This window comes from Mobula hypostoma, chromosome 12 (genome assembly GCF_963921235.1).
Source record: "Mobula hypostoma chromosome 12, sMobHyp1.1, whole genome shotgun sequence".
Taxonomy (NCBI): domain Eukaryota; kingdom Metazoa; phylum Chordata; class Chondrichthyes; order Myliobatiformes; family Myliobatidae; genus Mobula; species Mobula hypostoma.
In genome coordinates, this window is record NC_086108.1 from 44,223,724 (window position 1) to 44,250,151 (window position 26,428).

General features: G+C 43.7%; 1 protein-coding gene across 5 annotated transcripts in view; it reads right to left on the bottom strand.

The window, feature by feature from the left end:
- Positions 1-26,428, bottom strand: part of acot11a (acyl-CoA thioesterase 11a) — a 135,457-nt gene that overhangs the window by 75,634 nt on the left and 33,395 nt on the right. For all 5 annotated transcript variants that reach the window (XM_063063940.1, XM_063063941.1, XM_063063943.1 and 2 more), the window contains one exon: positions 4,548-4,617. In XM_063063940.1, coding sequence (XP_062920010.1) covers positions 4,548-4,617 — 70 coding nt within the window. The remainder of the gene's footprint in view (positions 1-4,547; positions 4,618-26,428) is intronic.

The following is a 26,428-nucleotide window of genomic DNA, read 5'->3' on the forward strand; positions in this document are numbered from 1 at the left end:
ATTCCCATTCTCTTATGTCCATCCATGGTCTCCTCCACTGTCGTGATAGCCACACTTAGGTTGGAGGAACAACACCTTATATTCCATTTGGATAGCCTCCAACCTGATGGCATGAATATCAATTTCTCAAACTTCCAGTAATGCCTTCCGCCCCCACCACCCTTCACCATTTCCCAAACCCTTTTCCCTCTCTCATGTTATCTCCTTGCCCATCCATCACCTCCCTCTGGTGCTCCTCCCCCCTTTCTTCTTTCTTCCATGGCCTTCTGTCTCTTTCACCAATCAACTTCCCAGCACTTTGCTTCATCCCTCCCCCTCCAAGTTTCACCTATTGCCTGGTGGTTCTCTCTCCCCTACCTCCACCCATCAAATCTACTCCTCAGGTTTTTTCTCAAGTCCTGCCAAAGGGTTTCAGCCCGAAACATCAACTGTGCTTTTTTTTCCATAGATGCTGCCTGGCCTGCTGGGTTCCTCCCGCATTTTGTGTGTGTTGCTTGAATTTCCAGTATCTGCAGATTTTCTCTTGTTTGAGATAGCTGATGACCATCGTTTATGGAGCCTTGTTCTGCACTATTATCTGCAATGTTTGTTAAATACCACCAAGGATATGATTCAAATATACATCACTTTCTGATACTCTGGGATATCTGCACATCATGAAAAACACTTCATAAGACACAAATTTTCTTTTATTCCTGAACCACGCTTCAGGTTTTCAGCCTTACAACAGAACTTGATAACCTTCAGTAACACTTGCTGGAAGTTTTGAAATACCAGCTTGTTGCCTCCATAAATTTATTCAGATTTCAGAAGTGAATTGTGTGCAAAGCATTCAAGATTACCAAGCTGGCTTGTAATGCTGTGCATGTTTGACACTGAAATCTAAAGGCCAAAAGCCACAGAAAATGCATAGGTATGAACTAACGGCCAATAAATAAGCATCGAATAGTCCAGGATACTTGGATTTTAAAAAGAGATGGGTAAAATTAAAAAGGAGGATAATAAGAAAAGAAATAAAGACAGAAGAGAGAAAAGATCGCAGATCAAATAGAATAAATTTAGGCAGCTATAAAGGCAGCAAGGAGCAAAAACTTCCAGAAATGTTTACAAGTCTCACACAATCATGATACTGGAAAGCAGTTTACAAGTCAAGAAAGCAAAAGTTCTTGTAACAAGGAATATACAATAGATTAGATTACTAACCAATAACCAATAAATTAGTATTACATTTGTAGTTTTAAAATGGGATTGAAAACCAATAAATCCCCAGGACCTGTAGATCTGCAGTGCAATGTTTTGACTAAAGATGTTGAATGTACTGGCTGTGATCTTCTAAAATTCCATAGATTCCAGAATGGCTCCCACAGAATGAGACCCTCCACTGCGTGGGGTCAAACATGAGGGCTGCATTTCAGCTGTCTACAATTTGGTCACCAAATTACAGGAAGGATATAAATAAGGTTGAAAGAGTGCAGAGAAGGTTTACAAGGATGTTGCCGGGACTTGAGAAACTCAGTTACAGAGAAAGGTTGAATAGGTTAGGACTTTATTCCCTGGAGTGTAGAAGATTGAGGGGAGATTTGATAGAGGTATATAAAATTATGATGGGTGCAGATAGAGTGAATGCAAGCAGGCTTTTTCCACTGAGGCAAGGGGAGAAAAAAAACCAGAGGACATGGGTTTAGGGTGAGGGGGGAAAAGTTTAAAGGGAACATTAGGGGGGGCTTCACACAGAGAGTGGTGGGAGTATGGAATGAGCTGCCAGACAAGGTGGTAAATGCGGGTTCTTTTTTAACATTTAAGAATAAATTAGACAGATACATGGATGGGAGGTGTATGGAGGGATATGGTCCGTGTGCAGGTCAGTGGGACTAGGCAGAAAATGGTTCGGCACAGCCAAGAAGGGCCAAAAGGCCTGTTTCTGTGCTGCAGTTTCTATGGTTTCTATGATACGCAAGCCAGAGCAGTATGATAAGGAAGGCAAGTTGTTGCCCATGTAGCATGTTCCCCCTCTCTATGCAGTTGATGAATCCAAAGGAACGGTAGGTACTAATACAATTTACATCAGTAGCGTCGTAGGAGTTGCCAGTCAGCATTGAATTCAACATAGGACTGCCTTAGGGACTCCAGCTCTGGATTATTCCTCAGGCTTTACTCCAGAAGCCTTCCCCATGAGTGGAAATAACCTCAAGGCAATGGAGGTTGGAGATCAGAACTTCCCTTCTCCTAGGTAAGCTGCCAGCCACGGCTAATGAGCCCCATCTGCCAGAAGCAACTGGTTTTAAGGCGCCAGTAACCCACCTTTGCCCCTTTGCCTGTCAGTAGAAATGGTTCCACCAGGGTTAATAACTAAGCCGCACGTGAAGGCCAGAAGCTGAACTTGGTTGTCAGAGGCTATTCAAGACACACACCATTAGGAGCATTTAATAAGTAGTGGGAGCTTATCCCACTATCACCCTCCAGGCTCTAACAACCTTTAGGAACCTTCTCAGAATGAAAGGGAGCAAATATAAATTTATAGTACTTAATGAAAGGTGGGAAAGAGCTGGCAACGTGGCAATCAAAAGCTGGCAAAAGAATAAATATTAGCTATATAGCCAAGCAAGTTGTCACTCTGCTGTTCAATTAATATATCAAAGCAATTGTTGTTTGAATTATTTTAAAACTGAATTTCTTAATTTGAAATGATTAGAGGCTATTCAAGAAACTGACAAAAACACAGAAAACTGCAATGCCACAGGCAATCACCCATCAGGTTAGGAAAACAGGAGTAAAACGGATAACCTGATAGGGCAAACAACAGGAACAGGATAGGGCAGGCAGCAGAGGGACCTCATGTTCCAACTTGCCTCAAACAAGGCACACAGGTCTATTTTCTCTTCAAAAGCAAGGTTAGTAATTTGACTCCAGAAAAATTTGTTGCGCATTGTGCAAATTTACCAAGAAAATTTACATGTAAAAATTATTTAGCATAATGATAATCAAGTACAGCAATCCCTCAAGACAAAAAATTATTATGAGCTCACTATCTGGAATAAGAATGAGAGTAAGAGTCAGAGAGAGCAAGAGAAAACTCTGTCTAGTTCTAATTAGTGAAACATTTACTATATTTCTCTCTTAACAGATGTGGTCTGACCTGCTGACCATTTCTAGTATTCTCTATTTTGTTTAGTTTTCAGCACCTGCAATTTTTTTTTGCTTTTCAATAGCTGATATGACCTTTGGCTTTGACTCCATTTGTCATGCAAAATATCCACCCCATCCAGCATCCTCAAACTCGTCTGTCTTAAAGGGATCACCCTCAGTCCTTTAAGATGCAGAATATGTCTGTTCAATCATTCTTCATGGGCTAAATCGTTCATCTCAGGAATCAGTCTAGTGAACTCCGATTAATCAGTTTACTCAATCTAAGTCTCACTATTTCATGAGCCTATAGGTCTAGACTGATAAAATTAAACTTGCATTTGCATGGTACAAGCTGCAAGATATTTAATATCCAATTTTGCATTTGAAGTACAGTTATTTTTGTAGCATAAGAAAATGAAAGTGCTAATCTAGAGTGTGCAATTAAAGTGCCCAAAATGGATTGTTAAGGCATTTTAATAATATTCAGCCCCTAAGACTCAATATTCAAATTCTTCTGTGTCTGAGGAACTAAGGAAATATTAATATTCTAGAAGACATGCAACAAAAATAAATAGATCTACATTAAAGTCTACATTAAAGGCTTAGCAGCAGATTTTCCACAGTAGTCTGTGGCAATGAATTCCATAGACTCACCAGCTCTGGCTAAAGAAATTCATACTTATCTCTGCTCTAAAGGGACGTCTTTGTATTCTGAGGTTGTACCCTCTAGTCCCAGAGGCTCGCACTATTGGAAAATTCCTCTCCACGTCCATTCTATCTAGGCCATTCAATATTTGATTGGTTTCAATGAGATTCTCCTCAATTTCCTAAACTCCAATGAATACAGGCCAAGAGCCATTAAATGGTTCCTCATACAATAACCCTTTAATTCCCGGGATAATTCTCGTGAGCCTCCTCTGAACCCTCTCCAATGTCAGCACATCCTTTCTTAGATAAGGGGCCCAAAACTGCTCACAATATTCCAAGTGCAGTCTGTCAAAATCCTTACACAGCCTCAGCATTACGTCCTTGCTTTTATATCCTAGCCCTCTTGAAATGAATGCTAACATTGCATTTCCCTTCCTTACTACCTGCAACCATCATGTTAGCTTTTAGGGAATCCTGCGTGAGAACTTCCAAGTCCCTTTGTACCTCTGATTTCTGAACTTGCTCCCCATTTAGAAAATAGTCTAACCCTTTACTCCTTCCACCAAAGTGTATGACCATACACACCCCTACACTATGTTTCATCTGCTGCATGTTTGCCCGTTCTCCTAATCCTTCTGCAAACTCCCTGCTTCCTCAACACTACCTAAAATACTTTATGATGTCACACTATAGCATCAGATTTTATAAAACACAGAGCATTTTTTCTCAATTATTGGAACAGAATTAAACACTTTGGAAAATGAGATTGTTACCTGAGGGTATACTCAAAGTCAATATCATCCATTGAGGCAGTAACACACGGGCGATTTGCATGTCTCTCTGCTGCAGGGTAGGGATGAGAGAAGCAGGAGATTAAAAAAAGCATTGTCAACAAAAAGTATCAACTTAAAGCCTAAAATTTACTTAATCATTTCATGCAATATAACGTAACAACATACGTAGGATAAACATATTTTGGCTCTGAATGCTGCCTGCACTTTTCATTATGAGGCATTCCAAAAATTGAAGCCATCAAATTTCCTTGAGTAGGTAATAAATCTGCTACTCCCAAGATATCTCAATGATATCAAGGGTTTATGAATAAGGACACTGTAGATTCAGAAGCCCAGTAAGATACACATCACTATGCACATTCATTAGGTCATAAATCAATTAATTCTTTTACAGGAATTGTTAGAGTACAAATACTGACAGAATGAAACGATCTGAAGTCTGCCGGCCGGGATGCAAGGACTTGTACTCTGGTTATGATGGTGCTGAGAAATAGTGACACTTTGCACACAGCTCCAATGGAAATCATCAAATATTTGTGTTTAAGACTACCACAGGTGAAATCCACAGTCACAGCCATGGGTACTTCAGTAAGCAGCATCATTTCAAGACGTTTAAAAAAAACCTATCGAAACTAAAAATCAGTTTACTCCAAAAAACAGACTCAGATCGTGAGCGTAGTTCCCTTTTAAGAAAATGGACAGCTCAGTCTTTTAAAGGTAGAGGAGGTAGAGTATGCTTTATGAGTAACTCGCCATGGTGCACAGATGTGGCAGTTCTATCGCAGCCCAGCTCACCTGACCTGGAACATCTAGCGGTCAAATGTCATCCTTTTTATCTGCTGGGGAATTTTCTGCCATCATCCTGGTGGCGGTGTATATTCTACCTCAAACCAATGTAAGGCTGGCCTTGGTGGAGCTGAGCACTGTAAACGACAGATACGAGACAACACAACCTGATGCCTTCCCTATTACTGCAAGGAATTTCGACTACACCAGCTTGAAGAAGTCTGAGAACAACTACCACCAACATATCACCAGTGGAACCAGAAAAGCCAACACACTTGATCACTTTTATTCCACCATCAAGAATGCTTACTGTGCCATCCCACACCCACACTTTGGAAAATCCGATCACCAGCCTATACTGTTCCCAACATATTGGCAAGTCTAAAGACCGCAGCACCAGTAGTGAGAACCAAGAAGGTATGGTCAAAGGAGATGGAGGAGCACATACAGGACTGCTTTGAGTCAGTAGACTGGACAATATTCAGGGATTCATCTTCGAATCTGAATAGATATGTCACAGCTGCCATTGACTTCATCAAGACCTCTGTAGATGAATGTGTGAGTGTGTTTGAGAACATACCGTTCATATCAAACCAAAAGCCATGTATAAACCAGGAGATTTGTAGTCTGCTGAGGGCTAGATCTGTGGCATTCAAGACCAATGCTCCAGAACTATACATGAAGTCCAGGTACAACCTATGAAAGCTTAATAAGAGTGAGGAAACAAATCTGATTCAGGTTAGCTGTGGGATCAGGTGCACTTCAGCTCTCGTAGGGTTTGCAGGTCATTACTTCCTACAAAGTGAAACTGAACATCAGGAATGACCATGATGCCCCACTTCCAGGTGAGCTCAACGTCTTTTACGCACGCTTTGAAAGGGAGAATGAAACCAGACCTGTGTGAATCCCTACAGCATCTGGTGACCCTGCGATCTGTCTTAGAGGCTGATCTCAGAACATCCTTCCATAGAGTGAGCCCTTTGCGAGGCATTAGGCCCTGATGGTGTACCTGGCAGGACTCTAAAAACCTGTGCCAACCAACTGGCGGGAGTGTTCAAGGTCACTTTCAATCTCTCACTGCTGCAGGCAGAGGCTCCCACCTGCTTCAAAAGGGCGACAATGATACCAGGGCCCAAGAAGATCAGGGTTAGTTGCTTTAATGACTATCACCCAGTGGCACTCATATCTACTATGATAAAATGCTTTGAGAGGCTGGTTACGGCCAGAGTCAACTCCTGCAGGACCTAGTCCTGCTACAATCTGCCTATTGTCACAACAGGTCTACAGCAGATGCCATCTCAGTGGCTCTCAATGACTCTCCATTCAGCCTTCGATCACCAGGATAATAGCAATACCGACGTCAAGCTGCTATTTATTTACTACAGCTCAATGTTCAACAGAACCATACCCTCAGTTCTAATCAACAAGCTTCAACATCTGGGCCTCTGCAACTGGATCCTTGACTTACTCACAGTCAATGCAGATCAGAAATGACATCTCCTCTTTGTTGGCAATCAACACTGGCACACCTCAAGCATGTGTGTCCAGCCCACTTCTCTACTCTCTCTACATCCACAACTGAGTGATTGGGTGCAGCTCAAATGCCATCTATAAATTTGACGATGACACAGCTATAGTCAGAATTTCACACGGTGATGAGAAGGTGTATAGGACTCAGATAGTCAGCTGGCTGGGTGGGGTGTAACAGCAACCTCGTACGCAACATCAGTAAGACCAGGAAATTGATTGTGGACTTCAGGAAGGGGAAAATCGAGGGAACACACATCAGTCCTCATCAAGGAATCAGACCTGGAAAGAGTGAGTAGTTGCAATTTACTAGGTTTCAACATCTCTGAAGATCTATCCTGGCCACAACATATCGATGCAGTTAGAAAGAAGGCATGATCGTGATCGTGACTGCATTCTATTAGGGGTTTGAGGAGACTTGCTATGTTGCCAAAGACACTCGCAAATTTCTACAGATGTATCGTGAACAGCATTCTAACTGGTTGCATCACTGTCTGGTATGGAGGGGCAGCTGCATGGGATCGGAAAAAGATACAGAAAGTTGTAAACTCAGCCAGCTCCATCACGAGTACTAGTTTCCCCAGCATCAAGGACATCTTCAAAAGGCGATGTCCATCAAAAAGGACATACATCTCCCGGGGCATACACCCACCAGGACATACATCCCCCAGGGCATACACTCTTCTCACTGCTACCAAAGAGTACAGGAGTTGGAGGTCACACACTCAACATTTCAGAAACAGCTTCTTTCCCTCTGAATGGACAATTAATCCATGAATACTATCTCACTATTTTTCTTCTCTTTTGTTACACTACTTATATATATTAATTTGTATTTTTTATTATATACTGCGATGTACTTCTGCCATATGTCATGTGACCAGCAACAATGAATTATCAATTGAGGCAGGTTTTATAAAAACCAAACAAATATTTATTAAACTCTGCTCAACAACAGCGAAAAGTATTCAAACGACTAACTTAACCAGAAGTTAACTGCTATACAGCAACTCTGGAACAGTTCTTAAAAGGGTAAATTCGAAAACAGTTCTTAAAGTGGTAAATTCGAAAGTCCAAGTGATTTAGATTAGATTATGAGGACACACAGTCCTCTTTTATTGGACGAAGGATCTCGGCCTGAAACGTCGACTGCACCTCTTCCTAGAGACGCTGCCTGGCCTGCTGCGTTCACCAGCAACTTTGATATGTGTTGCTTGTCCTCTTTTATTGTCATTGAGTAATGCATGCATTAAGTAATGATACAATGTTTTTCCAGAATGATATCACAGAAACACATGACAAACCGACGGAAAAACTGACAAAAACCACATAATTATAACATATAGTTACAACAGTGCAAAGCAATACCGTAATTTGATAAGAACAGACCATGGGCATGGTAAAAGTCTCAGAGTCTCTCGAAAGTCCCATCATCTCACGCAGACGGTAAACCTCCAGTGCCGCAAACTTGCCGATGCGGCATCCTGGAAGCATCTGACCAGAGTCCAACTCCGAGTCCGTCTGAAAACTCCGAGCCTCCGACCAGCTCTCCGACACCGAGCACCGAGCACCATCTCTGCCGAACACTTTGACCCCGGCCCCGGCAACAGGCAACAGGCAATAGGCAAAGCCAAGGATTTGGGGCTTTCCCCTCCAGAGATTCTCGATCGCACAGTAGCAGCAGCAGCGAAGGGGGCATTTCAGAAGTTTCACCAGGTGTTCCTCCGTGCTTCTTCACGTCTGTCTCCATCAAATCAGGATTGTGCACGGCATCCTAGTTCACAAATACGATATCAATTCGGAGCGGCCACGTGTGCTGCATCACGCCATCTTCTCCTCCCTCCTTTACACAGTCAATAAGGAAAGACTCCTCTGGAAACGGATTTCTTTGAAAACATGACGTTACTGCTGATTCTCCAAAGGATTCACGACGAAGGAAATAAAACGGCTTAAAGGAACTGACCTTTTCCTGGCGAGTGAACACTGCACAAGCTTCTCTGCTCTTGTAGCAGTAATCTCAGATACAGGTCATTTTTCTGAAAGAAGACTTAATAAGGTCATTCCTTCATTAAACCGCCGAGACTCCAACTTTATTCCGATCCTTCAGGTTCCCGTCCTTCAGTAAGGTCTTCACTCTCCAATACTACTGTAAAGGTAAATCAAAGATACACCAACAAAGCTGGCAGCAATTGGTGAAACGGCCGGCACAACAATTTTACCTTACAATAGAAAGTAAAACTTGGTTTTAAAACCAAACTGTATCATGAAACAAATATGCAGCATAACCGAGTAACTAACGAAGTGAACAACTCAACTGAAACCTAACTGCGTCACACCAGGGGTCTCCTTTATACCTGCTGAGAACAGGTCATCATGTGGCCTCACACTGGCGGGAGAATTACATCATGTGACCTCCACAAGACCATTACATCATGCTCATAAGACAGGCATAAGATACCCATGGGGTATGTAACACATAAAACAACAAATTTCATGATATATGCCAGTGATATTAAACCTGACTCTGATTCCAACAAAGCCAGAAGGAATTGTAACTTTACCTCGCAGACTAAAATTCACCATACATTTAGGTATTCCACATGTACACATATGAATCATTGACACAAGGTACAACTGATAGCCTCTAAAGACAAAATTAAGTCCCTTGGACAAATAAACTAATATCTATAAGATTTCTGCTTTGTCTAACATCTTAATGCAAGCATCCTCAAATTTTTGGACCATAAAACAGTATGAAAAGAATGCTTCCGAACAAAAAAATCAAGTTTAATGCTTTTGCCATTGATGCCAGGAAATGAAGTTTATTTCTGTTTTAGGCAGCTTGGTTCATTCTGGTACTCCCAGATCAAGTGTAGCAGGGTCTAGTGCAGAAGAAAGAGTAAACCAACCAGATCCCAGGGGGTTAACTTGCACGGCAAGACTCAGCTCCACTCTAGTTCAGTCCCCTGCTCAACAATTTACTTGAGGACATGTCAGAACAATGCAAGCCACACATCGTATTTTCAACCACTCAGAATGAGATGGATTAGTTGCACACACATTTAAACTTCTCAGTGATCGGACAGAGATGAGGAACTAGTTTGAAATTTAATTCCACGTGACATCGTAACGCCAAGCCAGCAAAATAAACAGCTTCCAGTCAGTAGAGACTGAATACAAACTGATACTCACATGGTAAAAATACAATACACAGATGCAACTTCCTTGACAAACATGTGGAGATTCACCACATCCACACAAATGAGCAATTCATGTTCCCAGAAAACCCAAAGGAATCCAGTGCCAATTAAAAGTTATGTTTTCTTCCACACTCATGCATCTTCATGCAAGTGAGCCAAAACACATAGCTTTGGTGTTGTTTAGCCAGAACAGAATACAGAGAATTCCAGTTAATTGGGACACATCGGGACCAGGGCATTATTGGCCCAATTAAGTGGCCGCTCCAATTAGCCGGTTTCATGGGAATAATTAAAAAGGTATAAAAAAGGCAAACTCCTATTTAATTGAGCAACAATGTACTGTATGTATTTAAATGAAATACAGAACAAATTAGAACACTACCAATATCCCTACAGTATTATAAAACTGTGTATTAGTTTCCTAATAGTTCTTGACTGAGTTATCCTTTTTCCATCATTTCGGTGGCCCTCTCACTCCTTCTCTTCTCTTCCCCCTGCCCTCAGGACCTGCCCATCACCCCCCTGATTCCCCATCTCCTTCCCTTTATCCCATAGTCCATTGTCCTCTCCTGTCAGGTTCCTTCTTATTCAGCCCTTTGTCTTTTCCTCCTAGTAACTCCAAGCATCTCATACTGTCCCCCCCTCCCCCACCTGGTCTTACCTATCACTTGCTGGCTTGTTTTCCATCCCTTCCCTCCATCTTTTTATTCTGCCTTCTCCCTTCTTCCTTTCCAGTGTCGATGAAGGGCCTCAGCTGGAAATGGTGATCAGGATCAGGTTTAATATCACTGGGACAGGCTGTGAAATCTGTTGTTACACAGCAGCAGCACATTGTAATACATAATAGTAAAACTGCAAATTACGTTAAGTATATAAGTTAAATTAATTATGTAGTGAAAAAAGAGAAAAAACTATATAGTGAGGTAGTGTTCAGGGGTTCAGTGTCCATTCAGACATCTGATAATGGAGGGGAAATGAAGGAGCTGTTCCTGAATCATTGAGTGTGTGCATTCGGGCTTTTGTACCTGTTCCCTGATGGTGGAAATGAGAAGATGGCATGCCCTGGCTGATGGGGGTCCTTTTTGAGGCATCGCTCCACAGAAGATGTCCTGGATACTGGGGATGCTGGTGCCCACGATGGAGCTGACTGAGCTTACAACTTTCTGCAGCTTATTTCAATCCTGTGCAGTGTTCCCCCACACCGGACAGTGAGACAGCCAATTAGAATGCTCTCCACAGTATATCTGTAGAAATTTGCAAGTGTCCTTGGTGATATACCAAATCTCTTCAGACTCCTAATGGAATATAGTCGCAATCATGCCTTCTTCGTAATTGCATTGATATGTTGGGACCAGGTTAGACCCTCAGAGATATTGACACTGACACCCAGGAATTTGAAATTCCTCACCCTTTCCCCTTCTTATCCCTCTATGAGAACCGGTGTGTGTTCCCTCATCTTGAGCTACATGAGCTTCAAACACTGCAACAGATCAAGGAAGTGCAGAGTTACCTGATGTGGTGTTTCGGCAGGTAGTCACGCCCATTAGTCTAACTGCTGGGCAATACCATTTGTTTAATTTGGTCTGTAATTGGGGACAAGGGCATGTGACAAGAGGTAGGTCTGGAGGAGCCTCAGCCCTAGAGCCTGTCCAACAGCTCTGAGATTCTTGCTCCCTATGAGGGCGATTGTGGTGTGTGTGCTTAGCCCACTGCTCTACTCTCTGTATACACATGACTGTGTGGCTAGGCATTGCTCAAATACCATCTATAAATTTGCTGACGATACAGCCATTGTTGGTAGAATCTCTGGTGGTGACAAGAGGGCGTACAGGACTCAGATATGCCAACTAGTGGCATGGTGCCACAGCAACAACCTGGCACTCAATGTCAGTAAGACAAAAGAGCTGATTGTGGACTTCAGGAAGAGTAAGACAAAGGAGCACATGCCAATCCTCATAGAGGGATCAGAAGTGGAGAGAGTGAGCAGCTTCAAGTTCCTGGGTGTCAAGATCTCTGAGGATCTAACCTGGTCCCAACATATCAATGCAGTTATAAAGAAGGCAAGACAGCGGCTATACTTCATTAGGAGTTTGAAGAGATTTGGCATGTCAACAAATACACTCAAAAACTTCTATAGTTGTACCATGGAGAGCATTCTGACAGGCTGCATCAATGGTTGGTATGGTGGAGCTACAGCACAGCACCGAAAGAAACTGCAAAAGGTTGTAAATCTAGTCAGCTCCATCTTGGGCACTAGCCTACAAAGTACCCAGTACATCTTTAGGGAGTGGTGTCTCAGAAAGGCGGCATCCATTATTAAGGACCTCCAGCACCCACGGCATGCCCTTTTCTCACTGTTACCATCAAGTAGGAGATACAGAAGCCTGAAGGCACACACTCAGCGATTCAGGAACAGCTTCTTCCCCTCTGCCATCCAATTCCTAAATGGATATTGAAGCTTTGGGTAATATACAGTATTTCTGATTAGATTAGATTATGAGAAAACTCAGTCCTCTTTTATTGTCATTTAGAAATGCATACATGCATTAAGAAATGATACAATGTTCCTCCAGAGTGATATCACAGAAAACAGGACAACCCAAAGACTAACACTGACAGAACCATATAATTATAACATATAGTTACAGCAGTGCAAAACAATACCAGAATTTGATAAAGAACAGACCATGGGCACGGTAAAAAAAAAGTCTCAAGTCCCGATCGACTCCTGAGTCCCCGATAGCAGATGGCAAAAGGGAGGAACTCCCTGCCATAAACCTCCAAGGCACCGACAAGTGCCGATGCCTTGGAAGCAGCCGACCACAGCCGACACCGAGTCCATCCATCCAAAAACTTCGAGCCTCTGACCAGCCCCTCCAACACAGCCTCCCAAGCGCCATCCTCTGCCAAGCGCCTTTGACCTAGCTCCGGCCGCCGAAACAAGCAAAGCCGAGAATTCGGGGCCTTCTACTCCAGAGATTCCGGTTACCACACAGTAGCAGCGGCAGCAAAGCGGGCATATCAGAAGTTTCTCCAGATGTTCCTCCGTACTCTCACGTCCGTCTCCATCAAATCAGAATTGTGCACGGTCCCCTACTTGACAGATTACAGATATTCACCGGAGAGGCAGCGTGCCCTGCGTTACGCTGCCATCTTCTCCTCCTTCTGATTTTGCACATTTTTAAAAATCTATTCAATATATGTAATTGATTTACTTGTTTATTTATTATTATGTTTTGTTTTATTTATTTATTTTTTTCCTCTAGATTATAGAAACATAGAAAATAGGTGCAGGAGTAGGCCATTCGGCCCTTCGAGCCTGCACCTCCATTCAGTATGATCATGGCTGATCATCCAACTCAGAACCCCGCCCCAGCCTTCCCTCCATACCCCCTGACCCCCGTAGCCACAAGGGCCATATCTAACTCCCTCTTAAATATAGCCAATGAACTGGCCTCAACTGTTTCCTGTGGCAGAGAATTCCACAGATTCACCACTCTCTGTGTGAAGAAGTTTTTCCTAATCTCGGTCCTAAAAGGCTTCCCCTTTATCCTCAAACTGTGACCCCTCGTCCTGGACTTCCCCAACATCGGGAACAATCTTCCTGCATCTAGCCTGTCCAATCCCTTTAGGATTTTATACGTTTCAATAAGATTCCCCCTCAATTTTCTAAATTCCAACGAGTATAAGCCTAGTCGATCCAGTCTTTCATCACATGAAAGTCCTGCCATCCCAGGAATCAATCTGGTGAACCTTCTTTGTACTCCCTCTATGGCAAAGATGTCTTTCCTCAGATCAGGGGACCAAAACTGCACACAATACTCCAGGTGTGGTCTCACCAAGGCCTTGTACAACTGCAGTAGTACCTCCCTGCTCCTGTACTCGAATCCTCTCGCTATAAATGCCAGCATACCATTCGCCTTTTTCACCGCCTGCTGTACCTGCATGCCCACTTTCAATGACTGGTGTATAAGGACACCCAGGTCTCGTTGCACCTCCCCTTTTCCTAATCGGCCACCATTCAGATAATAATCTGTTTTCCTATTTTTGCCACCAAAGTGGATAACCTCACATTTATCCACATTATGTATTGCATTGAACTGCTGCTGGTGCTAAGTTAACAAATTTCACGTCACATGCCGATGGTAAAAAAACCTGATTCTGATTCTGATTCTGATTGTAGGATGGATGAGCAATCTGATCATGGCGTCATGGTTCAGGGAACCATTTGGGGTGGTGGCGGGAGGAAGAGAAAAGAGAAATGCAATTGAAATTGGGGATAGTACAGATGGGGAAATGGACACTACCTCAAGTACCAAGAGTCCCGAAAGCTGCGTTGCCTGCCTGGTACCCGGGTTTCGGACTTCTTATCAGACTTTTCATGGAGTGGAGGGGAAATACTCAGTTGTGGGTACCATCAACATACTGTATGCAGGAGGACTGGAGCTCTGCTGAGGGGACCTAAGCAGCTGGGCACTAAATTAAAAGGCAAAACCAATAAGGTAATAATCTCTGGATTGCTACCAGGGTCACGTGTAAATTGACATGGGGTCAATAAGATCAGAAAGCTAAATGCTTGGCTCAAAGATTGGTATGGAGAAGAGGGTTTGAATGACAGGCTGCACCTGAATCATGCTGGGACCAGGGCACAGACATAGTAGGGCTGTGAATAGGGCATTGAACTAAATAGCACGGGAGGTGGGAAAATATGGATAAAATAACCAATAAGGAGAGTGTAGAAGTAATTACTGAAGTCTCTAGGATAAAAAAAACTAAGGCAGAAAGTTTAAAAAGAAACCTACTCTACTGTCAAGATGAAGCCACACTCAGGTTGGAGGAACAACACCTTATATTCCGTCTGGGTAGCCTCCAACCTGATGGCATGAACATTGACTTCTCTAACTTCCATTAATGCCCCACCTCCCCTTCGTACCCCATCCCTTATTCATTCATTCATTTATTTATTATTCTTTTCCCCCATTTTTCCTCTCTTTTTTCTCCCCCTGTCCCTCTCACTATAACTCCTTGCCCATCCTCTGGATCCCCCCCCCTTTCTTTCTCACTAGACCTCCCGTCCTATGATCCTCTTCTTTCTCCAGCCTCATATCCCTTTTGCCAATCAACTTCCCAGCTCTTAGCTCCATCCCTCCCCCTCCTGTCTTCTCCTATCATTTTGGATCTCCCCCTCCCCCTCCCACTTTCAAATCTCTTACTATCTCTTCTTTCAGTTAGTCCTGACGAAGGGTCTTGGCCCAAAACGTCGACTGTACCTCTTCCTATAGATGCTGCCTGGCCTGCTGCGTTCACCAGCATTTTTGTTTTGGTGTGTGTTGCTTGAATTTCCAGCATCTGCAGATTTCCTCGGCTTTGCGTACACAATACTCCAAGTGTGGTCTCATGAGTGCCTTTATAGAGGCTCAACATCACATCCCTGCTCTTATATTCTATACTTCTAGAAATAAATGCCAACATTGCATTTGCCTTTTTCACACTGACTCAACCTAGAGGTTAACCTTTAGAGTGTCTTGCACAAGGACTCCCAAGTCCCTCTGCATCTCTGCATTTTGAATGCTCTCTCCATCTAAATAATAGTCTGCCCATTTATTTCTTCCACCAAAGTGCATGACCACACACTTTCTAACATTGTGTTTCATTTGTCACTTCTTTGCCCATTCCCCTAAACTATCTAAGTCTCTCCGCAGGCTCTCTGTTTCCTCAACACTACCTGCTCCTCCACCTATCTTTGTATCATCGGCAAATTTAGCCACAAACCTATTAATTCCATTGTCTAAATATCATTGACATACATCATAAGAAGCAGCGGTCCCAACATCGAACCCTGTGGAACTCCACTGGTAACTGGCAGCCAACCAGAAAAGGATCCTTTTATTCCCACTCTCTGCTTTCTGCCGATCAGCCAATGCTCCACCCAGGCTGGTAGCTTCCCTGTAAATGCATGGACTCGAATTTTGCTAAGCAGCCTCTTGAGCGGCACCTTGTCAAAAGTCTTCTGAAAATCCAAGTACACCACATCCACTGCATCTCCCTTGTCTACCGTGCTTGTAATTTCCTCAAAAAATTGCAGTAGGTTAATCAAGCAGGACTTTCTTTTCAGGAAACCATGCTGGCTTTGGCCTATCTTGTCATGTGCCTCCAGGTACTCCATAATTTCATCCCTAACAATCGATTCCAACAACTTCCCAACCACTGATGTCAGGTTAACAGGACTATAGTTTTGTTTCTGCTGCCTCCCACCCTTCTGAAATAGCGGAGTAACATTTGCAATTTTTCAGTCATCTGGTACAATGCCAGAATCTATCGACTCTTGAAAGATCATTGTTAATGCCTCTGCAATCTCTCCAGCTGCTTCCTTCAGAACCCGAGAGTGCATTCCATCAGGTCCAGGAGATTTATCCACCCTCAGACCATTAAGCTTCCTGAGCACCTCCTCAGTCGTAATTTTCACTGCACGTACTTCACTTCCCTGACACTCTTGAATGTCCGGTATACTGCAGATGTCTTCCACTATGAAGACTGATGCAAAATACGCATTCAGTTCCTCTGTCATCTCTGCATCTCTCATTACAATATTTCCAAAGGCATTTTCTATTGGTCCTATATCTACCCTTGACTCTTTTACCCTTTATATACTTAAAAAGCTTTTATCCTTTGATACTACTTGCCAGCTTCCTTTCATAATTCATCTTTTCCTTCCTAATGACCTTCTTTGTTTCCTTCTGCAAGTTTTTAAAAGCTTCCCAATCCTCTATTTTCCCACTAGCATTGGCTTCCTTGTATGCCCTCTCTTTTGCTTTTATTTTGGCTCTGACTTCACTTGTCAGCCACGGTAGTGTCTTTCTTCCATTCAAAAATTTCTTCTTATTTGGAATATATCTGCCTTGCACTTCCCTCATTTTCTCCAGAAACTCCAGCCATTGCCTCTCTGCTATCCTTCTTGCTAGTGTCCTTTTCCAGTCAACTTTGGCCAGTTCCCTTCTCATGCAATTGTAATTTCCTTTAATCCACTGAAATACTGACAGATTGGAATTTCGTTTCTCCTTCTCAAATTTAAAAGTGAACTCGATCATATTGTGATCACTGTTCCCTTATCACCTCCGGATCATTGCACAACACCCAGTCCAGCACAGCCGATCCCCTAGTGGGTTCAACAATAAACTGTTCTAAAAAGCCATCCCTTAGACATTCTATAAATTCTGTCTCGAGGTCCAGCACTGGCCTGGTTTTCCCAACCCACTTTCATGTCAAAATCCCCAGTGATTATCATGACATTGCCCTTCTGACATGCCTTTTCCATCTCCTGCTGTAATTTGTAATCCACATCCCGGATGCTGTTTGGAAGCCTGTATTCCTCTTTCTCAGCCCCATCACTCTGGGTCCCATCCCCCTGCCAAATTAGTTTAAACCCTCCTTGACAGCTCTACTAAATGTGCCCGCTAGGATATTGGACCCCTTTGGGTTCAGGTGTAACCTGTCCTTTTTGTACATAGAACATAGAATAGTACAGCACAGTACAGGCCCTTCGGACCACAATGTTGTGCCGACCCTCAAACCCTGCCTCACATATAATCTCCCTCCTTAAATTCCTCCATATACCTCTCCAGTAGCCTCTTAAATTTCATGAGTGTATCTGCCTCCACCACTGACTCAGGCAGTGCATTCCACGCACCAACTGAGGTTTTTACTGAGTAAAAACCCTTCCTCTAATATCCCCCTTGAACTTCCCACCCCTTACCTTAAAGCCATGTCCTCTTGTATTGAGCAGTGGTGCCCTGGGGAAGAGGCGCTGGCTATCCACTCTATCTATTCCTCTTAATATCTAGTATACCTCTATCATGTCTCCTCTCATCCTCCTTCTCTCCAAAGAGTAAAGCCCTAGCTCCCTTAATCTCTGATCATAATGTATACTCTCTAAACCAGGCAGCATCCTGGTAAATCTCCTCTGTACCCTTTCCAATGCTTCCACATCCTTCCTATAGTGAGGCGACCAGAACTGGACTCAGTACTCCAAGTGTGGCCTAACCAGAATTTTATAGAGCTGCATCATTACATCGCGACTCTTAAACTCTATCCCTCGACTTATGAAGGCTAACATCCCATAAGCTTTCTTAACTACCCTATCTACCTGTGAGGCAACTTTCAGGGATCTGTGGACATGTACCCCCAGATCCCTCTGCTCCTCCACACTACCAAGTATCCTGCCATTTACTTTGTACTCTGCCTTGGAGTTTGTTCTTCCAAAGTGTACCACCTCACACTTCATACCTCCCCCAGAAGAGGCCCCAATGATACAGGAATCTGAATCCCTGCCCCCTACACCAGTCTCTCAGCCACACAATAATACGACTGATTAGATTATGAGGACACTCAGTCCTCGTTTATTGTCATTTAGAAATGCATGCATTAAGAAATGATACAATGTTCCTCCAGAGTGATATCACAAAAAAAGCAGGACAAACCAAAGACTAACACTGACAAGACCACATAATTATAACATATAGTTACAGCAGTGCAAAGCAATACCATAATTTGATAAAGAGCAGACCATGGGCACGGTAAAAAAAAAGTCTCAAGTCCCGATCGAATCCCAATAGACCTGATAGCAGGCGGCAGAAGGGAGAAACTCTCCCTGCCATAAACTTCCAGGCACCGACAACTGCCGATGCATTGGAAGCACCCGACCACAGCCGACTCTGAGTCCGTCCAAAAACTTCGAGCCTCCGACCAGCCCCTCTGATACAGCCTCCTGAGCACCATCCTCTGCCGAGCACTTTGACCCCGCCCTGGCCACCAAGCAACAAGCAAAGCCGAGGACTCGGGGCCTCCTCCTCCGGAGATTCCGGATCACACAGTAGCAGTGGCAGCGAAGCAGGCATTTCAGAAGTTTCTCCAGATGTTCCTTCGTTCTCTCACGTCTGTCTCCATCAAATCAGGATTGTGCCCAGCACCCTACTTGACAGATAACAGATATCATTCAGCGGAGTGGCTGCTGCGCGCTGCGTCGCGCCGCCATCTTCTCCTCCTCATGCTATTCTTGCACTCACTCGCACATGGCACAGGCAGCAATCCTGAGATTACTACCCTGGAGGTCCTGCTTTTCAGCTTCCTACCTAACTCCCTGAACTCTCTCTTCAGGACCTCCTCCCTTTTTCTCCCTCTGTCATTGTCACCAACATGGACCAAGACTTCTGGCTGTTCACCTTCTCCCTTCAGAGGATACACATTCTATCGTAAAGATGAGCAGGTGGGATGGCTTTATTGGTAAAAATTGAAATCAAATCCTTAGCAAGAAGTTTCATAGAATTAGAAGACAGAATCCTAACAAGTAGTGTTAAGAAAATGCAAGAATAAAAAGAACCTGAAGAAAGTTCACCCAAACAGTAGCCAGAATGTGAGGGAACCAAATAGCAACAGTAGATGGTAAAGGCAAAGGGGAATTTCAATATTCAGGTAGACTGGGAAAAATCAGTTTGATCAACACACACGCAAAATGCTGGTGAACGCAGCAGGCCAGGCAGCATCTATAGGAAGAGGTACAGTCGATGTTTCGGGCCGAGACCCTTCGGCAGGACTAACTGAAAGAAAAGATAGTAAGAGATTTGAAAGTGGGAGAGAGAAGGGGAGATCTGAAATGATAGGAGAAGACAGGAGGGGAAAGGAATGGAGTTAAGAGCTGGAACGTTGATTGGCAAAAGGGATACGAGGCTGGAGAAGGGAGAGGATCATGGGGCGGGAAGTCCAGGGACACAGAAAGGGGGAGGGGAGCCTAGAGGATGGGCAAGGAGTTATAGTGAGAGGGACAGTGGGAGAAAAAAAAAGGGGGAGAGGGAGAGGGAGAGGGAGAGGGAGAGGGAGAGGGAGAGGGAGAGGGAGAGGGAGAGGGAGAGGGAGAGGGAGAGGGAGAGGGAGAGGGAGAGGGAGAGGGAGAGGGAGAGGGAGAGGGAGAGGGAGAGGGAGAGGGAGAGGGAGAGGGAGAGGGAGAGGGAGAGGGAGAGGGAGAGAGAAAGAGAAAAATAAGGGATGGGGTACGAAGGGGAGGAGAGGCATTAATGGAAGTTAGAGAAGTCAAGTGTTCATGCCATCAGGTTGGAGGCTACCCAGACGGAATATAAAGTGTTGTTCCTCCAACCTGAGTATGGCTTCATCTTGACAGTAGAGGAGGCCGTGGATAGACATATCAGAATGGGAATGGGACAAGGAATTAAAATGTGAGGCCACTGGGAGATCCTGCTTTCTCTGGTGGACAGAGCGTAGGTGTTCAGTGAAACGGTCTCCCAGTCTGCGTCGGGTCTTGCCAATGTATAGAAGGCCACATCGGGAGCAGCGGATGCAGTATATCACCCCAGCTGGCTCACAGGTGAAGTGTCGCCTCACCTGGAAGGACTGTCTGGGGCCCTGAATGGTGAAGGGAGGAAGTGCAAGGGCAGGTGTAGCACTTGTTCCACTTACAAGGATAAGTGCCGGGAGGGAGATCGGTGGGAAGGGATAGACAAGGAATAGACAAGGGAGTCGAGTAGGGAGCGATCCCTGTGGAAAGCAGGGGGGGAGGGAGGGAAAGATGTGCTTGGTGGTGGGATCCCGTTGGAGGTGGCGGAAGTTACGGAGAATTATATGTTGGACTCGGAGGCTGGTGGGGTGGTAGGTGAGGACAAGGGGACCCCTATTCCTAGTGGGGTGACGGGAGGATGGGGTGAGAGCATATGTGCGTGAAATGGGAGAGATGCGTTTGACGGCAGAGTTGATGGTGGAGGAAGGGAAGCCCCTTTCTTTAAAAAAGGAAGACATCTCCTTCGTCCTGGAATGAAAAGCCTCATCCCGAGAGCAGATGCGGTGGAGACGGAGGAATTGTGAGAAGGGAATGGCATTTTTGCAAGAGACACGGTGGGAAGAGGAATAGTCCAGGTAGCTATGAGAGTCCATAGATTTATCGTAGACATCAATAGATAAACTGTCTCCAGAGATAGAAACAGAAAGATCTAGAAAGGGGAGGGAGGTGTCGGAAATGGACCAGGTAAACTTGAAGGCAGGGTGAAAGTTGGAGGCAAAGTTAATGAAGTCAATGAGCTCAGCATGCATGCAGGAAGCAGCGCCAATGCAGTCGTCGATGTAGCGAAGGAAAAGTGGGGGACAGATACCAGAATAGGCTTGGAACATGGATTGTTCCACAAAGCCAATAAAAAGGCAGGCATAGCTCGGACCCATGCGGGTGCCCATAGCTACACCTTTAGTTTGGAGGAAGTGGGAGGAGCCAAAGGAGAAATTATTAAGAGTAGATACTGCATCTCAAGAGAAGGAGTTTGTAGAATGCCTACAATATGGCTACTTCGGGCTTTTTGTGGCCGAGCCCATTAAGGAAAAGGCAACTTTGGACTTGGTGTTGTGCAATGAACCAGATTTTATTAAGGAGTTTAAGTAAAGGAATCTTTAGGAGACAGTGATATTAATATGCTAAAATTCACCCTGCATTTTGAGAGGTAGAAGCTAAAATCATATATACATATATATCTCTACCTCCACCATTATCTCTATATACCGTATCACTATATACCGTATCACTATATAAATAAAATCAGTATTACAGTTGAGTAAAGGTAATAGCCAAAGTTGATAGATAGGAAGGGGAGACTAGCAGCGATGATGGTAGAGCAAAAATGACAGGAGTTTCTGGGAGTATTGCAAAAATTAGCAGGAAGCTAAAGGATTGGGAAGCTTTTAAAACCAATGGAAACAAACAAAGAAAACAATAATTGGAGAAAGGATGAAGTATGAAGAATGAAGATAAGCAGACCAATAATATAAAAGTCTTTCCCCAGATATATATAAAGAGTAAAAGAGGCAAGAGTTGACATAAAATTATGGGAAAGTGACACTGGAGAAGTAGTAATGAAGTGCAAAGTACTGTAACAGCAGATGAACTGAAGTAGTATTTGGCATCAGTCTTCATTATGGAAAACACAAGCAACATGCTAAAAATTAGAGAGAGTTAAAGAGGCAGAAGTGAGTGTAGTCACTATTACTAAAGGAGAAGGTATTTGGGAAGCTGAAAGATTTGAATATAGATGAGTCACCTGGACCAAATAGACTACACCTCATGGTTCTGAAAAAAGTAACTGAAGAGATTTTAGAGGTATTAGTTGTGATCTTTCAAGAATCACTAGATTCTGGAATGGTTCCAGAACACTGGAAAATTGCAAATGGCATTCCACACTTAAATGAAGAGAGGAAACCAAAAGACAAGAAATTACAGTCCAATTAGCCTGATTTCAGTGGATGGTGGGGTTTTAGAGTCAACTGGGACAGTAGAGATGACAGACAAGATAGTGCAATGCTCCTCTTGCAGGATGTGGGAAGGCAGGGAGACCTCCAGAAACTGCGGGAAGTGCATCCACCTGCAGATTCTAACAAATCGCATTAAGGAGTTGGAGCTGCAACTGGATGAACTCCAGATCATTTGGGAGGCTGAAGGGGTAATAGGACATATAGAGAGGTGATTACACCCAAGGTACAGGACACAGGAAACTGGATGACAGTCAGGAAGGGGAAAGGGGAAAGGGCCAGTGCAGAGTACCCCTGTGGCCCTCCCCCTCAATGACAGGTATATCACTTTGAATACTGTAGGGGTGTACAAACTAACAGAGGAAAGTCGCAGTGGTTGGGTCTCGGGCACTAAGTCTATCTCTGTGACTCAGACAGGAAGGGGGAAGAAGAGGCGCACTGTGATGATAGGGGATGATAGGGGATTTGTTAGTTAGGGGAACAGAGAGGAGGCTCTGTGGGTGAGAACAAGATTCCCAGCTGGTATGTTGCCTCCCCAGTGCCAGGGTCTGGGATATCTCAGATAGAGTCCTCAGCATTCTTAAGTGACAGGTGAACAGCCAGATGCTGTGGTCTATGTAGGTACCAATGACATGGGTAGGATAAGTGACAAGGTTCTACATAGGGAACTCAGAGAGTTAGATGCTAAGTTAAAGGGCAGGACCTCCAGGGTTGTGATCTCAGGATTGCTATCCATGCCATGTGCTAATGAAGCCAGAACGAGAAGATTATACAGTTTAATACATGGATAAGGATTTGAGGGAGGACATAAGATTTTTGGATCATTGGGCTTTCTTCCAGAGAAGGTGGAACCTGTACAGAAGGGACGGATTGCGCCTGAACTGGAGGGGGACTAATATCCTCGCGGGAAGGTTTGTTAATGCTGCACTGTAGAGTTTAAACTGGAGTTGCAGGGGGATAGGAACCAGAGTGGCAGAACAGTTAGTGGAGAAGTTGTGGTGGCAGATGTTGGTAAGACCTCAGACAAAGTTAGGAATCAAAAGGTTGAGCATGGTGCGACAAAATCAAAAAGGGTGAATACAGGACTGAAAGTGTTGTACCTGAATGTGCACAGTATATGGAATAAGGTAGATGAACTTGCAGCACAGTTGCGGATTGACAGGTTTGATGTTGAAGGCATCACTGAGTCATGGTTGAAAGATTATAGCTGGGAGCTTAATGTCCAAGGATATACATTGTATCGAAAGGATCAGCAGAAAGGCAGGGGATGGCGTTACTCTGTCCGTAAAAAATAAAATCAAATTATTAGTAAGTGGTGACATAGGGTCGGAAGATGTTGAATCATTGTGGGTAGAGCTAAGGAGTTGCATACAAACAGTAGTAAGGATGTGGCCTACAAATTACAATGGGAGATAGAAAAGAGCAATGTTACAATAGTCATGGGGCACTTCAATATGCAGAAAGATTGGGAAAATTGGGGGTGCTGGATTACAGGATGGGGACTTTCTAGAGTGCCTAAGAGATGGCTTTTTAGAGCAGCTCATGGTTGAGCCCACTTGAGGATCAGCTATTCTGGAACGGGTGTTGTGCAATGAACCAGAATTGATCAGAGAGCTCAAGGTAAAAAAACCCTTGGAGCAAGTGACTGAACTCACTATGAAATTTGAGAAACAGCAGCTAAAGTCAGACGTATCAGTATTACTGTGGAGTAAACAGAATTACAGAGGCATGAGAGAGGAGTTGGCCAGAATTGATTGGGAAAGAACACTGGCAGGGAAAATGACAGAGCAGCAATGGTTGGAATTTCTGGAAGCAATTCAGAATGCACAGGATATATACTTCCCTAAGAGGAAGAAGTATTCTAAAGGAAAGATGACACAACCGTGGCTAACAAGATAAGTCAAAGCCAACATAAAAGCCAAAGAGAGGGCATATAATAGAGCAAAACTTAGTGCAAAGTTAGAGGAACAAGAAAATTTAAAACTCAACATAAGGCAACTATAAAGGTCATTAAGGTGAAGATGGAATATGAAAGTAAGCTAGCCAATAATATTTAAGAGAACACCAAAAGTTTCTTCAGATAGATAAAGTGTAAAAGAGAGGCACGTGGATATCAGACCGCTAGAAAACAATGCTGGAGAAATAGTAATGTGGGACAATGAAATGGCGAATGAACTGAGTACAGTAATTATTTTGCATCAATCTTCACTGTGGAATACACAAGTAGTATGGTGGAAATTCCAGGTGTCAGGGGCATGAAATGTGTGAAGTTACCATAACTAAAGAGAAGATTCTTGGGAAACTGAAAGGTCTGAATAAGTCACCTGGACCAGATGATGTACTCCCCAGGGTTCTGAAAGAGGGGGCTGAAGAGATCATGGAGGCATTAGTAATGATCTTTCAAGAATCACTTGATTCTGGAATGGTTCCAGAAGACTAGAAAATTTCAAATGTCACTCCATTCTTCAAGAAGAGACAGATGCAGAAGAAAGGAAACTATAGGCCAGTTAGTTTGACCTCAGTGGTTGGGAAGATGTTGGGAGTTGATTATTAAGGACAAGGTCTCAGGATACTTGAAGGCACATGATAAAATAAGCCATAGTCAGCATAGTTTCCTCAAGGGAAAATCTTGCCAAATAAATCTGTTGGAATTCTTTGAAGAATTAACAAGCAGGATAGACAAAGGAGAATCAGTTGATGTTGTGCACTTGGATTTTCAGAAGATGAAGCTGCTTAACAAGCTATGAGCCCATGGTATTACAGGAAAAATACTAGCATGGAGAAAGCAGTGGCTGATTGGCAGGAGGCAAAGAGTGGGAATGAAGGGAGCCTTTTCTGGTTGGCTGCTGGTGACAAGCAGTGTTCCACAGGGGTCTGGGTTGGGTCCAATTCTTTTTACGTTATATGTCAACGATTTGGATAATAGAATTGATGGCTTCATTGGAAAGTTTGCAGACAATATGAAGATAGGTGGAGGGGCAGGTAGTTTTGAGGAAGAGAGGCTACAAAAGGATTCAGACAGATTAGGAGAATGGGTAAAGAAGTGGCAGACAGAATACAGTGTTGGAAAGCATATGGTCATGCACTCTGGCAGAAGAAAGGGTGGACTATTTTCAAAATGGAGAGAAAATACAAAAAACTGATGCACAAAGGGACTTGAGAGTCCTCATACAGGATTCTCTGAAGGTTAATTTACAGGTTGAGTCTGTGATGAGGAAGGCAAATGCAATGTTAGCATTCATTTCAAGAGGATTAGAATATAAAAACAAGGACGAAATGTAACTTTATAAAGCACTGGTGAAGCCTCACTTGGAGTATTGTGAGCAGTTTTGGGGTCCTTATCTTAGAAAGGATGTGCTGAAATTAAAGAGGGTTCAAAGAAGGCTCACAAAAAATGATTCCAGGATTGAATGGCTTGTCATATGAAGAATGTTCGATAGCTCTGGGCCTGTATTCACTGGAATTCAGAAGAATGAGGGGTGACCTCATTGAAACCTATTGAATGGTGAAAGGTCTTGATAAAGTGGATATGGAGAGGATATTTCCTATGATGGACGAGTCTATGACCAGAGGATACAGCCTCAGAACAGAGGGCTGTCCTTTAAGAATGGAGATGAGGAACCTCTTTAGCCAGAGAGTACTGTAGCAAATCTGCGGAATTGCCACAGGCAGCTGTGGGGGCCAAGTCTTGACGTATGTTTAAAGCAGAGGTTGATAGATTCTTGATTGGTCAGAGCATGAGGGATACAGGGAGAAGGCAGGAGATTGGGGCTGAGAGAAAAATTGGATCAGCCATGATGAAATGGTGGAGCAGACACACTGGGCCAAGTGACTTAATTCTGCTCCTATGTCTTATGATCTTATGACTATTAAGACCATAAGACATAGGTGCAGAATTAGGACTATCACATCTCCTTCACCATTTGATCACGGCTGAGTTGCTTTCCCTCTCAACTCCTTTCTCCAGCCTTCTTCTCTTAACCTTTGATGCCCTTAATAAAAAGGAGATTATCAGATTCCACTATAAATGCACTCAGTGACATGGCCTCCATA